Source organism: Rhinolophus sinicus, chromosome 2, assembly GCF_057876585.1.
Source record: "Rhinolophus sinicus isolate RSI-liver-muscle chromosome 2, RSI-T2T, whole genome shotgun sequence".
Lineage (NCBI taxonomy): Eukaryota > Metazoa > Chordata > Mammalia > Chiroptera > Rhinolophidae > Rhinolophus > Rhinolophus sinicus.
This window is the reverse complement of record NC_142502.1, coordinates 105,034,143-105,046,756: the sequence shown is the minus strand read 5'-3', so window position 1 is coordinate 105,046,756 and position 12,614 is coordinate 105,034,143. Positions and strand designations below refer to the sequence as shown.

General features: G+C 56.1%; 1 protein-coding gene across 5 annotated transcripts in view; it reads right to left on the bottom strand.

Moving 5' to 3' along the window:
• Nucleotides 1-12,614, bottom strand: part of GRM4 (glutamate metabotropic receptor 4) — a 121,257-nt gene that overhangs the window by 17,651 nt on the left and 90,992 nt on the right. For all 5 annotated transcript variants that reach the window (XM_088795824.1, XM_088795825.1, XM_088795823.1 and 2 more), the window contains 2 exons: nt 2,277-2,477; nt 1,896-2,032 (listed from right to left, as the gene is read on the bottom strand). In XM_088795824.1, the coding sequence (XP_088651950.1) occupies nt 1,896-2,032; nt 2,277-2,477 (338 nt within the window). The remainder of the gene's footprint in view (nt 1-1,895; nt 2,033-2,276; nt 2,478-12,614) is intronic.

Here is a 12,614-nt window from a genome sequence, read left to right as displayed (position 1 = left end):
AGCAGTGAATGTGGTCACACTCGGGGATCACAGTTCTGTTGCTAGCTGGCTGTGTGGCATTGAGCAAACACTTCAACCTCTCTGAGTCTTTGTTTTCCATCTTATCCAGTGATAACAGATATAAAGCCACTTTGCCCTTTGTTACTTAGGGTGGCTGCCACTTAGAAGTCATAAAGCAAACTCTTTTATTTCATCAGGACATCAGCCCCACGAGGGCAGGGGCTTTGTGCTTGCTTCCCTGCTGCCTCTCCAGGCCCCCGACAGGGCCAACACATAGTGGGGGCCAGTGGATCTCTGTGGATCTATAAGAGAAGTCGTAAGTCCAGGCACTGGCCATAAGAGGCCTCCTCAGACCCTGGAAGAAGACAGTGGGCAGGCAGGGGGAGGCCTTTTCCTCGGCCCCCTGAGCCTTCCCTGCTCTGTGGCGCTCACAGCACAGCCTAAACTGAGCACTCATGGAGAAAGTGGGGAAGGTGTGGTAGTTGAGGTCCAGGCCCTCCTCTCCCCTTCCGCACCCCAACTCCATGCCGGTGGAAGGACCTTGTATTACTGGGGAGGAGACCTTCAGGGGAGTCTACTGCAAGCCCCACCCCCTCACACCCTGCCTTCACTTACCACGTCTGTAGCATGGGGTAATAATAGTGCCTGCTTGCCTCTCAGGCCTGTTGTCCTCACAAGAAAGTCACATGCTTAGGACAGCAGACCTATACAGCAGGTGCTCAGCAAGCATTTGCGGCTGCTGCTGCCGCTGCTAGGGAACTGAGTCACTGGCCCCCACTGCTCCACCCACTGCACCAAAAGGAGACACGGCTCCACCTGGGGTAACGCCCCACTTTGCCAAGTGCTCCCACCTGCCCTGTTCTGTCTGTCTGTCTCCGCTCAGCAACCCGAGGAGCATCCCCATAGGAATGGGCCCTGTCCCCACAGTGCTGTGTGGCCTTCAGAATGCCCCTCAGGCTGGGTTTCCTAAGATCCTTCCTCTGACTGAGAGGATTGTTGGGCTAAATGAGATCATGGGCAGAACGTGCTTTGAAGAACTCCAGGGGCTCATCATTAGAAGAGATTATTACAAGAGGAGACAGCGGGGACATCCATGCAGCTCTCCCGGGATCGGGAACAAGGACAGCTGAGGCCAGACGTGGACCTGGGCCTCTGGAAACTCTCTGGTCCGTCTAGATGTCACATCATGCCCACTCGAGCACGGCTCACCCTTCACCTTGCAAGGTAGAGACCAAGTCCATAGGCATTTCCTTGGGGAATGAACCACAGGTCCTTTCTCTCTAAAAACACTACTCTATTTCACGGCTGGGGACACTGAGGGCCAGAGAGGGAAAGCCACCATGTCCCTGGGACAATGGGAGCTGGGAAAGTGTGGCTAGGAGGACCCAGGAGAAGTTCCTTCCCATCCTCCATAATACCCAGAAGAATGACGGCCTTCCAGCGAGGCGTAACAGTGCTGCAGGACTAACTCTCATACCGCTCCCTACTCAACATCTGACTGAGCGCTTTGCCTTGAGACATCCTCCTCTGTCCAAACATGGCCCCTCGTCCTCATCTTTCTGCCCCACACCCACCAAGCCTTTGTGCCATTTCCCTCCAGTGAATCGTCCATCCAGAGCTTTTTGTCCTGCGAGTGGGCAGCAGGCAGGAAGGCCCCAGGCCACAGGAAAGGGCAGGAGCAGAAGTCCAGCTGCCCTGTCCTCTGTTTCGGGGTGGGGGCCTCAGGGGTCTGGGAGGGGGCAGGGGAGGAAACTCCATCTTGGCTGCAGCAGTCCTGAGGATCAGGATTACTGAGGTGCTGCCTCCCCTCAGTTCCCCGACCCCGGGGTTGGGAGGGGGTGAGTGGCTCTCTCTATCCCCTGGGGCCCCTCCCTGCCCTCCTGCCAGGAGCTTACTCTGAGGTGCAGGTGGTCAGTCCAAGAGCCGATGACCTTGTATTCAGCAGAGCCATTGCGCAGCTGGTACTGGTAGATGTCATAGCGCCCAGGCGCGTCTCCGTTCTCATTGAAGGTAACGGGGTTCCCTGCAATGCCTGTGGGGGCCGGTGGGTGTCACACAGTTTCTTTGCTGAGCCTCTACCCAAAGGCTGGGAGGATTATGAGCCCAGGACAGAGAGGCCCCTGGGGAAGCCCCTGCATGGAACATCTGGGGAGGATTCACCTTTGGAAACACGTGAAGAGACCCCTCACTCCCACCCCACAGAGCCCAGGACCCCTTCCCCCGGCTGCCTGGCCCAGGACACCTGGGTTGGATGGAGCTGCGCCCTGCGCCCCCACCTGAGAAGTTGACACTGCGGATGTACTTGAGCAGCTGGGTGCCGTCCACCGGGTCCATGCGCGGGCAGAGCCCCACACGGCCCGGACACAGGTCTCGGTGCATAGCGTGCAGTGCGTGGCCCATGGCGTACACGGCGTCAATCACAAACTGCACCTTCCCCTCCTGCTCGTAAGCTGAGTCCTGCCCAATGCGCTCGCGGTCTGCAATGAAACGCCCAGAGGGGGGCGCCCATGAGGCCCACCATCCTCGCAGACAGTGCGGTAAGACCCAGAGCAGCCCCCGGAGCCCAGGAAAGTGGCACAGCCGTTCGCTCACCCAGGTCTCCTGGCTCCCAGCCCCTGCTTGCTCCATTGCCCCAGGAGATGGTCTGGTGGCGGTGCCTGGGGGACAGCCCCAAAGGGTGAAGGGAAGGGCCCACTGCTCTGACCACTGTACCACTGGACCCTGGGTCTTGTGGCCCCAGAACAGCCATGGCAGTTCCCCTTGTCACTGTCGCCCTGTGGCTATGGTACCTGCCTTCCGGCCCCCAGCCTGGCCTGGGCTAATCATGGAAGCAGCTGGCCCTGGCACAGACCAGGAAATCACTGGGACAGGAGCTCTGTCACTGAGGGCAGTTGTGCCCCACAGCAGCTCACCCATAAGCAGCCACTCCCACCAGATGACACTTCCCCCCACAGGGTCCCAGTGGGGAAACTGAGGCCCAGAGAGGGTGAGAGCCTGGCCATAGTGCCTCAGGTTTCAGGACCTAGGTTTCCTGATGCCCTCAACGGCCTTTAGTTGCTCCAGACACCAGAAGTCACCATTGTCCCCACCCACTCCTCTCCCAAGTCAGTGACCCCCCCCTCCCATAAGCCAGGGTGAGTAAACTTTGTAAAATGGGAACCATGCCCTTCTCACTGCAAACTGCAGTGGCTCCCCAGGGTCGTGGGCCCAGGGCTCTAGCCTCCCATCTTCACCCCCTGGGCCCTGGGGTCACCCAACCCCTCTGCTCTGGGCCCCATGCTTGCTTCTTGGCTGCCTGAGGCCTCAGTGTTCTCTCAGTAAAGGGGATCATAATGCTGCCCCACAGAGGTGCTGTGAGCCTTAAATGAGATGAAGTATGGAAAACACCCGGCGCAGGGTAGGTGACAAGCCACAGGATGACTGTGCTAAGTGGTCAGAATGAGGGGTTTCTGAGGTAAGTGACAGAGGTCCCTGGGCCAGAGCAGGCTGGGATGGCTTTCCGGAGGTGGAGGTGCTTCTCCTGGCCTGAGCCCTGGGTAACAATGATGATGATGAAGAAGGGCTGCTGCTAACATCTGTGGAGCACCTTCTCGGTGCCCAGCATTGTTCTAAGCTCTTTACATATATTAACGCATTGAATCTCACAACAGTGCTGTGAGGTGAGGAATTACCCCATTATAGAGATGAAGAAACTGAGGCACAGAAAAACTCAGTGACATTCCAGGACCATGCAGAGATGGCTCTGAACCCAGGTATACCGCTCCAAGCCTGTGTACCACACTATGTGTGAGGGATTGCAAAAGCCAGATTTGGGACAGGAAAGTGAGGAGAGGAGGGGAGGAGGGGAGAGGGCAGGGATTCTGAGGTGAGGACATGCGGGCGGGATGGCAGGGTGGGGGCAGAGGATGTCAGAGCACTACGGAAGCCCAGCTTACCCTCCTGAGACCACAGCCCCTGCACACAGCATGGCAGGCAGCCTCCTCCCTCAAGGTCAGGACAAGAAAATTAACCCTCATAAGCCACCCCCACCCTGTGTCACCCCGCTACAGGGCCTCCTGCCAAGGTAATTCCCCAGCAGGCAGCAGGATGAGCAGCTGCACCTGCACCCAGCCCCGTGGGCCACTGGCCTGCGCTCTAGTATCTGTTGTGTGGGAGCCAGGTGGGAATTCCGGAGGTCACTGTGTCCATCCCCCTCCTCTGACACCTCACAGGCAGACACAGGGTACAGGGAAACACACTGCTGTACCTGTGGTCTGCTCCGCCATCTAATCCCCTCACACCTGGAGGGAGAGTCACTGACTCACCGGGATATCAGATGACTGGGCTGTGGCATCTATGGCTCCTCAGCTGGCCAGGTCACGCAGCTGACTCTGTGGCCAGGCCCCCACCCTATTCTCAGCCTAGCTCACTCAGTACAGATACTCAGATTGCTGAGTGGACACTAGACATCATGGGACCACAATGCTTGGGATGGCAGGACCATAGGGGTCCTCTGCTCCTGTGCTGTCCTTTTTCAGGAAACTGAAACCCAGAGAGGGAAGCCCCAGGTCCCACAGCCAGCCTCTTGGTGACAGGATGAGCCCTCGCAGCTCTAGCCCTTCCCCTGCCCTCCATCCCAAGTTGCACTTGACCTGAGGCCCCAGGAGTTCCCAGCTCACCCCTGGGTTCCTGCATTTTTACCCAGTGACATTCATCGTGACCTGCCTGCCCAGGGCTCCCACAGAGCTGGTGGCATGTCTCATATCCCTGTCTTGGCCACCAAGACCCTGTGACCAAGGGCTGAACTTGGCTCCAGATTCTCCAAACTTGGGGTCAGAGATCAAGAGTCACCATTACTCAGACTGGACAGTTTGGGGACCGGTGTCCAGTTGGCTCTGGGGGCACTGTTTGGTCCAGACAGCCCACAGCTCTGTGGCGTGGCCTCGGGGCTAGAGATGGGGTGGGCTCCAAGGCCGCCTCCCTGTCTCTCTCCAGTCAGCTAAGTCCCTCCGTACCTGCTACCACTGCACTGCACTCGCACAAGACTCTCTGGGCTGAAATCCCAGCTCTACCAATGCTTCTACCTATGTGACCTTGGACCTGCCACTTCATCTCTCAGGCTTTAGTTTCCTCATCTGCAAAATGATTATCATGATGGCTCCTACCTCAGAGGGCCAGGATCAGGGCCCGATGAGGACTAATGGGTTAATATTCACAACAGGCCATAAAGAGAGGCCTGGTACTTGCCAAGTGCTACAGAAGTTGGTCAAACACAAGGGTTTTACAGATGCAAGCCCTGCCCTGCCTTGGAGCTCTGGGCCAGCAGAGCTTTGCTAACAGGCAAAGCTATTTCTAGGCCAAGGCACAGAGACAGGATGAATGCGAAAGCAAATTCTCCAGCTTCACCAGCCTGCCTCTGTCTGAGGCCTCTGATCACAAGGCTCTGAGAGCTGGGAGAGAGATGGAAGGGACAATCCTGTCCCCAAAGGGTGACAGAGGGGATAGGGTGGCCTGGAAAGCCCCTGCCCTGGACCCCATACTCGCTTCCCCAGCCCCCAGGGCCTGTCCTCTGCAGCCAGAAGAAGGTAAAACTCAACGGCCCTGCAGTTCCCATTACACCCTCAGTTCATATGGATGAGAAACTGAATTATTAACCAGGACAGAGCGGGAGGAGGCTGCGGCCACTGCAGAGAGAAGGCAGCTCTCTCCCAAGGCCAAGGACACACCCAAGCTGATGGATCCTGGCTGCACCTCTGCGACTGAGCTGCCCTCAGCCTCTCCTCTCCCTGTGTCCCCAGGGTCGCTCCTCAGCACATCCGGCTGAAACATCCAGTCCTGGGCCATTCAGGTCCTGGACCAGGTGCTCTCACTGGGGTCACACCAGGGAAGCTGCCTCTGCCTGAGGAGGCTCCTGTGGGAAGGTGCTGGGGTCCTGGGGGCCCTCAGCGGCCCTCGAGCACGGCCCCCTCCAAATCTCCACCCCAGAGCTGTCATAGTGCTAACCATGGACTTCTAGAGACTTCTCAACACACTGTCACATCCATGATGTTTGTGTCAATTCTATCCCCAGCTACAGTGACATGACCTGCAAAGGACCTTTACTTACAAGGGAGCACTAGGCCTTGAGCATGTCCTCTACACACTCACACACACTCACACATGCACACACACTCAGATACACACAAACTCACCCACACACACTCTCACATTCACACTCACACACAGACACACACTCACACACACCCCTCACACCTGAGGGCCCTCCCCCCGAGCCCCACAGGGAGCAACAGTAACGGAGCCTAAGAGCACTCACACTTGGCAGGGGGTGCAGGAATCACAAACAAAAATCAAACGAGGACAAGACGCTCTGTGCTGAATGCCTGAAGCTGTGCCCCTAACCAGTGCCTCTCTCCACACGGCCCCTGGCTCCTCAGCAAATAACCCAATAGCATGGCTGGCGCTCACAGAAAGCCTTCGCACAGGAGCTAACGCGGTGTGCAGGTGGTGGGGTGACGAACCCAGAGTCTCGCAGGAATCCTAGCAGCCAGTAGGTGTTCATAAATACCTGGGGATTGGCCTGGCTGGTAAGTGCAGGGCTGGGATTTGAACCCGCATCTCTCTGACTCCAAAAGCTTTTCCACTATCCTGAACTGTCCCTCCCCTTCTTCTCCCTCCATCTAGCCCCTGACCTGCCTCCTTCGCCCTGTATCAATTGTCAGGCCAGACCTAACCAGGAGTCTGCAGGGCTACTCCTTGTCTACAAGGATAGAGGAGGTGGGTGGTCATGGAGGGAAAGGGGGTCAGAAAATCCCCTCTTGTGAGTGGGTGGGACACACAGGCCCAGGCAGATGCACCGCAGTTCTGTGAGGAAGCAAGACACACATTTCTGAGAGTTAGTGAAAGAGATAAATTCCAGACACACAGCAGCAGTGACAGCAGCAACAGTTTGAAGATGTCCTAATTGTGTCCCGGGGCACAGTGAGCAGAGATGTGTTTGGCTCTGCCACGGGTGACAGCCAGCCGGGGAACCATTGGGAAAGGATTTTCTCTGTCAAAACCGGGCAGCTGTGGTTACTACGGTGACTGCAGCCTTTGTCTGCAGGTTGTAAATTGTAATTGAAATGAGTTTTCAAGGTTGAAATATTCAGAGCTCCTCCTTGACTCCCCCCTCACCTCTCCATAGCTCACCCCGCCCAGTGCAATCCTCCTGAGTTCTACACACACACACACACACACACACACACACTCGTGAAGCAGCTCCCTCACAGACTACAAAATCAACCAGATATACCCCCACGTATTTTCACATCTACACATATAGAGTAGCAACACACAAACCTGCATGCCTTTGTACACACGTCTGTACACATGTTCAAACATGTAAACACAAATGTACATACAAACACACACAAGATAATATAGTCACACAATTAGCATGACACGCATACAAACATGTTGTGGTCATTCTGATTCACTCACTCTCGGTCTGAAAAGCCCCCCAAGCAGGTCCTGAGAAGGATTTGCACGCAAGTGTTTTATTTGGGAGGCGGTGACCTAAAGCCCTAGTAGGGGCTGGGGGAGTGGGACGGGGAAGGAGAAGCAGCCAGCACGGGGCTGGGGCTCAGTCCTGCTGGGGCCTCCAGGAGACGACGCAGCAGGTGCCTCAGGGTTGTGCGGTCTGAGGGATGAAGACCGCAGCTCCTGCCGTCTCAGGCTGAGGGCTGCTCCCAGGGGCCTTGACTCCACTGGCTAAGGCAGCGATGGTGAGCGCTGAGGGGACCCAGCAGTGTCTGCGTTCCCACGCACAGGTCCACACATGTAACCCAGCATAGGTATATGTACATACCACACACGTCTACACACACAGAAACTTGCATTTACATACAAATATGCAAACACATATACCAGCTTTTGTTCCTTGGGCAAACTTCGGAAGTAGGTTGAGCGGGTCCCAGGATGCCCCCAGAGAGAGCTGTCTGGGGTAGCAGACCAAGCACACACAGCTGGCCCTGACTCCCGGCTCTGCCATGGACCCACTATAAAATCCAGGCCACGTAACTAGTCTCCTAGAGCCTCAGTTCCCTCAGATGTAAATTCAAGATAATATTACTTACCTTGAGGAGCCACTGGGAGGAATCAAGGAGACGCAGATTTAAAACACACGGCATCGCACCTCGTCCACCGCAATCCTCCGTAAGCCTCAGTGCTCCCGTCCCCACTGACACAGCTCCACCAGGGAACTCCCCTCCCCCAGAGGCTGCCACACCAGCCCAAGGCCTCCCCCCGTCCTGGCTCGACTTGGCATGTGCTGGCTCTCACACACACACACACACATACATACATACACACACACACACACACACACACGATGTGTGCAGACAGGGGCCCAGGTCAGCTCAGTGCCCACACACAGATCGGGGAGAAAGCCGCTATGTTGTGTTTTCTGGCCACTCCCCTTCTTTCCTAACTCCACCTGTGGTTGAGCCAGTCTCCCTGTCACCTCCTGAAGCATGCAGGTCTGAGGGTACCTCAAGTCCTGAGGCTGAGGCCAGGCTCCACCACCCCTGTCTTGCCCAGCATGCCCGCAAGTCACGTGGCAGGCTCTCCCTCACCCAGAATGACACACTTGTCCTGCAGCTGCGTAGCATGGTTTCTGGGGGTCCCTCCCCACGGATTTTCAGCCTCCATCAAGTCGCCTGCTTTCTAGGGTATCTCTGAACAACTCAGCCTGGTCCCCTCCATTCCTAGGTCTGTCCCCAAAACTCGACCTCAGCTCTCCACCACCTTTTATCCCAGGGAACGCTGAGCCGGCCCGAGTGTCGAGTGTCGAGAGTGTCGGGGGGATTACTGACTGGTTGGGGCAGGTGGGGTGGGGAGGCGAAGGGGCACGCCCAGCAGGGGTGGGCTCTTGACTCTCAAATGTCCTTCCCAGCTCCGAGAGCTATGTGGTACTATAGCCCAGGGCTGCACAACCTTGAGCTAGCCACACACCCCTTCTGAAGGAAAACAATTCTTGCAGCCCCCAAGAATGGGACCCCGGGATGAAAATACTGACAGAGAAGCTGAAGTCCTGGCTGTGACGGTGACTTCCAGCTGCCAACGATTGCAGCAGCTGACAAGTTGTCATTGCAGTTGGTAAAGCTCACTTCTGGGTGGCCTTTGAATGGAAATGCAACGTTTGAGAATCATCCTGGAACTCCTGGGTCCCTAGAGTCTGACCTCAAGAATGTGTCCCCGAATGTCCACAGGCCTCAGTTTGAGAAATAGGACATGTGTATTGGGGCCAGACGGAAGCAGCTTGTAACCCCCCTGCATGCAGCCTCTTATGGGCCTGGCGTGTTGCTTGGCATCTGTGAAATGAGGTTGGCAGCCAGGACCATTAGAGAACAGTCGTATCTGTGGCTGAGGCCATGCCTGGGACCTGCAGGCCAGCTCCCAGAGGCTGTTCTTGGCCACTCACTGGTTCTCAGGCCTGTGCAACTCAGCCCAGGAGCTTGGACTCAGGTCTCCCAGACGGGGTAGGATCCGGGACAGGGGGTGAAGGGGAGAAAGCTCTGGGGGCCTGAGTCATGCTCATCCCCACACATACGTGGATGTCCTCTCTCCCCCGTCACTCAGCCACACTCCTTCCCCTTCCAGCATCTAGTGTTCCCTCTGCTGGATCTTTCCATCAACATAGAAATACTCATACGCTGTCATTTCTCCCATTGAGACAAACAAAAACCCTCTCTTGACACCACTTCACCCTAGTAGCATCCGTCTTTCTCTGTTTACAACAGAACTGCTCAAAAATGTTGTCCCGACTCACTGCCATCAATTTCCCTCCTCTGCTTTCCTCCTGACCAGCTCCCATCCAGATTTTGCACCTACCTCTCCAAGAAAATTCCAGGTTGCTGAGGCCAATGGTCCATTCTCAGTCCTTATCTCCCTGGGCCCCTCAATAGCATGTGATGCATCGGTCACTCCCTCCTCCCTGATGCCCGCTCCTCACTCCAGGACCAGTCCAGGTTTCCCTCCTGCCTCCCTGGCAGCTCCTGCTCAGCTCCGGTGCCAGCCCTCTCCCCACCCTCTTGTCATTCGTGTCCAGGGCTCAGTCCTCTGACCTCTAACCACACTCACTCCCTGTGCTCCCAGCCAGTCCCATCCGTACGCTGACAGCTCCCCAAATTATAAGGCCAGCAGGGCTGCTCCACTAATTGCAGGTTCTAGGTCCCACTCGACGTGCCACAAGGACACCCCACAGGCATCTCACGCTCCACGTCCTAAACTGAACTCCTGGCTTTCTTTCTTCCCAGCCTGACGCTCCCTCCCCTCCCCCCATTTCAGTTCATGGCCAAGAAACTTGGCGTCATCCTTGATTTTCTGTTGTCTTTCTCTACCTCAAATCCTTCAGCCAACCCTGTGGCCACATTGCGAAACTTAGGAAAATCTGACCCCTTCTCACCAAGGCCACGGCGACCACCCCGCTCCAAGCCCCCATCACCTCCCACCTGGGCTACAGCACTGGCCTCCTTCCTGGTCTCCCGTGCTACCTGCGCCCCTATCTCCTCTCCGGGCAGCAGCCAGAGTGAGCCTGTTAGAACCGAGCTCGGATCACATCAGTCCTCCTCCACACCCAGCAACGGCCTGTCAGTCTGCATGAAAGACTAAATCCTTACAAACTGCCTGCAAGGCTACAAGACCTATGCCACCAGACCTCGTCTACCTGTGGCTGTCTCTCTGCTTCAGCCACATGGGCCTCCTCTCTGCTCCCCAGACTTGCCGGGTCTGAGCCTCGCTCAGGGCCTTGGCACAGCTGTGCCCTCTGCCTGGCATGCTCTTTCCCACGTCTCCGCATGCCTCACTCTCACTGCCTTTAGGTCTCTGTTTAAGTAGCACCTTCTCAGTGAGAACCCCTGACCTACCGATTTAAAGGCAACATGCTAAGTCTCCCAGCACTCTCACTTTCCCTCCAAGAGGCCTCCGGGATCTACCCTCTCTGGTCTCACTACTAGGTCCTCTTTTGAGGCCTACACTCTGGCTTCGGGGAGCACACATTGTCTGCCAGGCCACATTGCCTCCCTCCTGCAGGGAGAGCTCCTACGGCAGGTCTGTCCCCATCCCAGAGCCCAGCACAGGACTAGGCACACAGTCAGCCTCTTAGTAAACACAGCCTCTTAGAAGCAGCGCTGAGTGGAAAGGCCCAGGATCCCTCCGGCCACCATACGGTTGATGGCTTGAGCAAATGTGAGTTTCTCTAATGGGCAGCACATCCTGGCACACAGTAGGTACTTCCAAATGTTGGTCTTCCTTCCATTCCCCAAGAAGGAGGCTCCCTCAGTTTCTTTTGTGAATGTGAAGGTGGGAAGGTCTTCAAAGCCAGGCTGGAATAGCCAGGAGGGCCCTGGGGCTAGGGTATCAGCTGGCCCAAGGCAAAACATCTCTGGAGCCAGACAGCCTGGGTTCAAATCTCAGCTCTGCTACTTACTACCTTGTGACCTTGGGCAACCTCTCTGTTTCAATTTTCTTATCTATAAAATGGGTTGCTGTGACGATCAAATGCAAAGCACTAGAACAGAGCTTGACAAGTAATAAATGCTATATAAATATTAGCTGTTGTTATTGTTATGGCTATTAGCGTAGGCTGGGTGATGGGCGTTTCCCATGCATTCCCAGCTGCCATGCAGCCACCCGCCCTCTCAGAGCTCCTGGTCCCCAGGAGCAGCAAGCAGTAAATTTCTCCTATTTCCTCATAAACCGGGCCTTCCTCCACTCAGCCATCACCTGGCTGGCAGTGCTGTCAAAAAGACAGATGCCACATCTGCCTTGTTTACGGCTTTAGTTCCCAAACCCTGCTCTCAGGGGGGGGCCGGGAGAGGAGGAGGGGGGCGAGCATGCCCTCCCACAGGCCTTGACAGCTGCAGATGCCCGCGCAGTGACCCCCATCTCGCTCAGGTGTAGGGTGAGCCACACACAGGCCATCTGCAGGAGTTTCCGGCAGATCACCGATTATGCAGACTGAGACAGGCCATTGCAGGGTTTGATGTGATCCAATCTATGTTCTAACAGGCTCACTGCTGGGGACAGGACCCCGGGGCAATGGGAGTTGGTGATATGGTTCCCATTTTACAGATAAGGAAACTGAGGCCTTAGGAGGGGAAGTGAGATGCCCGAGGCCACATGGCAAGGAAATGGTAGCACCAGGATTCACACCCAAGTCTACGGACTCTCATAGCTGTACTCTTATGTGTGAGAAAGAATGGGTGCCCACCCATACCTCCTCACCCTTACCACTTTGAGACACATCAGCCCACTCTCCAAATGCCACTCTTCTGAGACTTTGTCTGGTCACAGAAACCCTCATGGCCCAGGCACTAGACAGACTAGAGTGGCTGAGGAACTAACGCCCTCCTGGAGAACTACCAATGATTGACAGAAGTTGGTGTACTCATCCCCAGGCCCCCGCACCTCCAGTGGGATGACTGAAAAGTGTGCTCCTCTGTCCCCAGAGCCCCAGGGAAGTAAATCTCCAGCTTTCTCAGTGGTAACCTGTTCCTCCGTATCACACCCTTTATGGCAGCCTTCCCCCCCTACCTGTGTTTCCTGGTATCCGCTCCCAAATAAACTACTTGCTCTCCAATCCTTGTCTTGGAGGG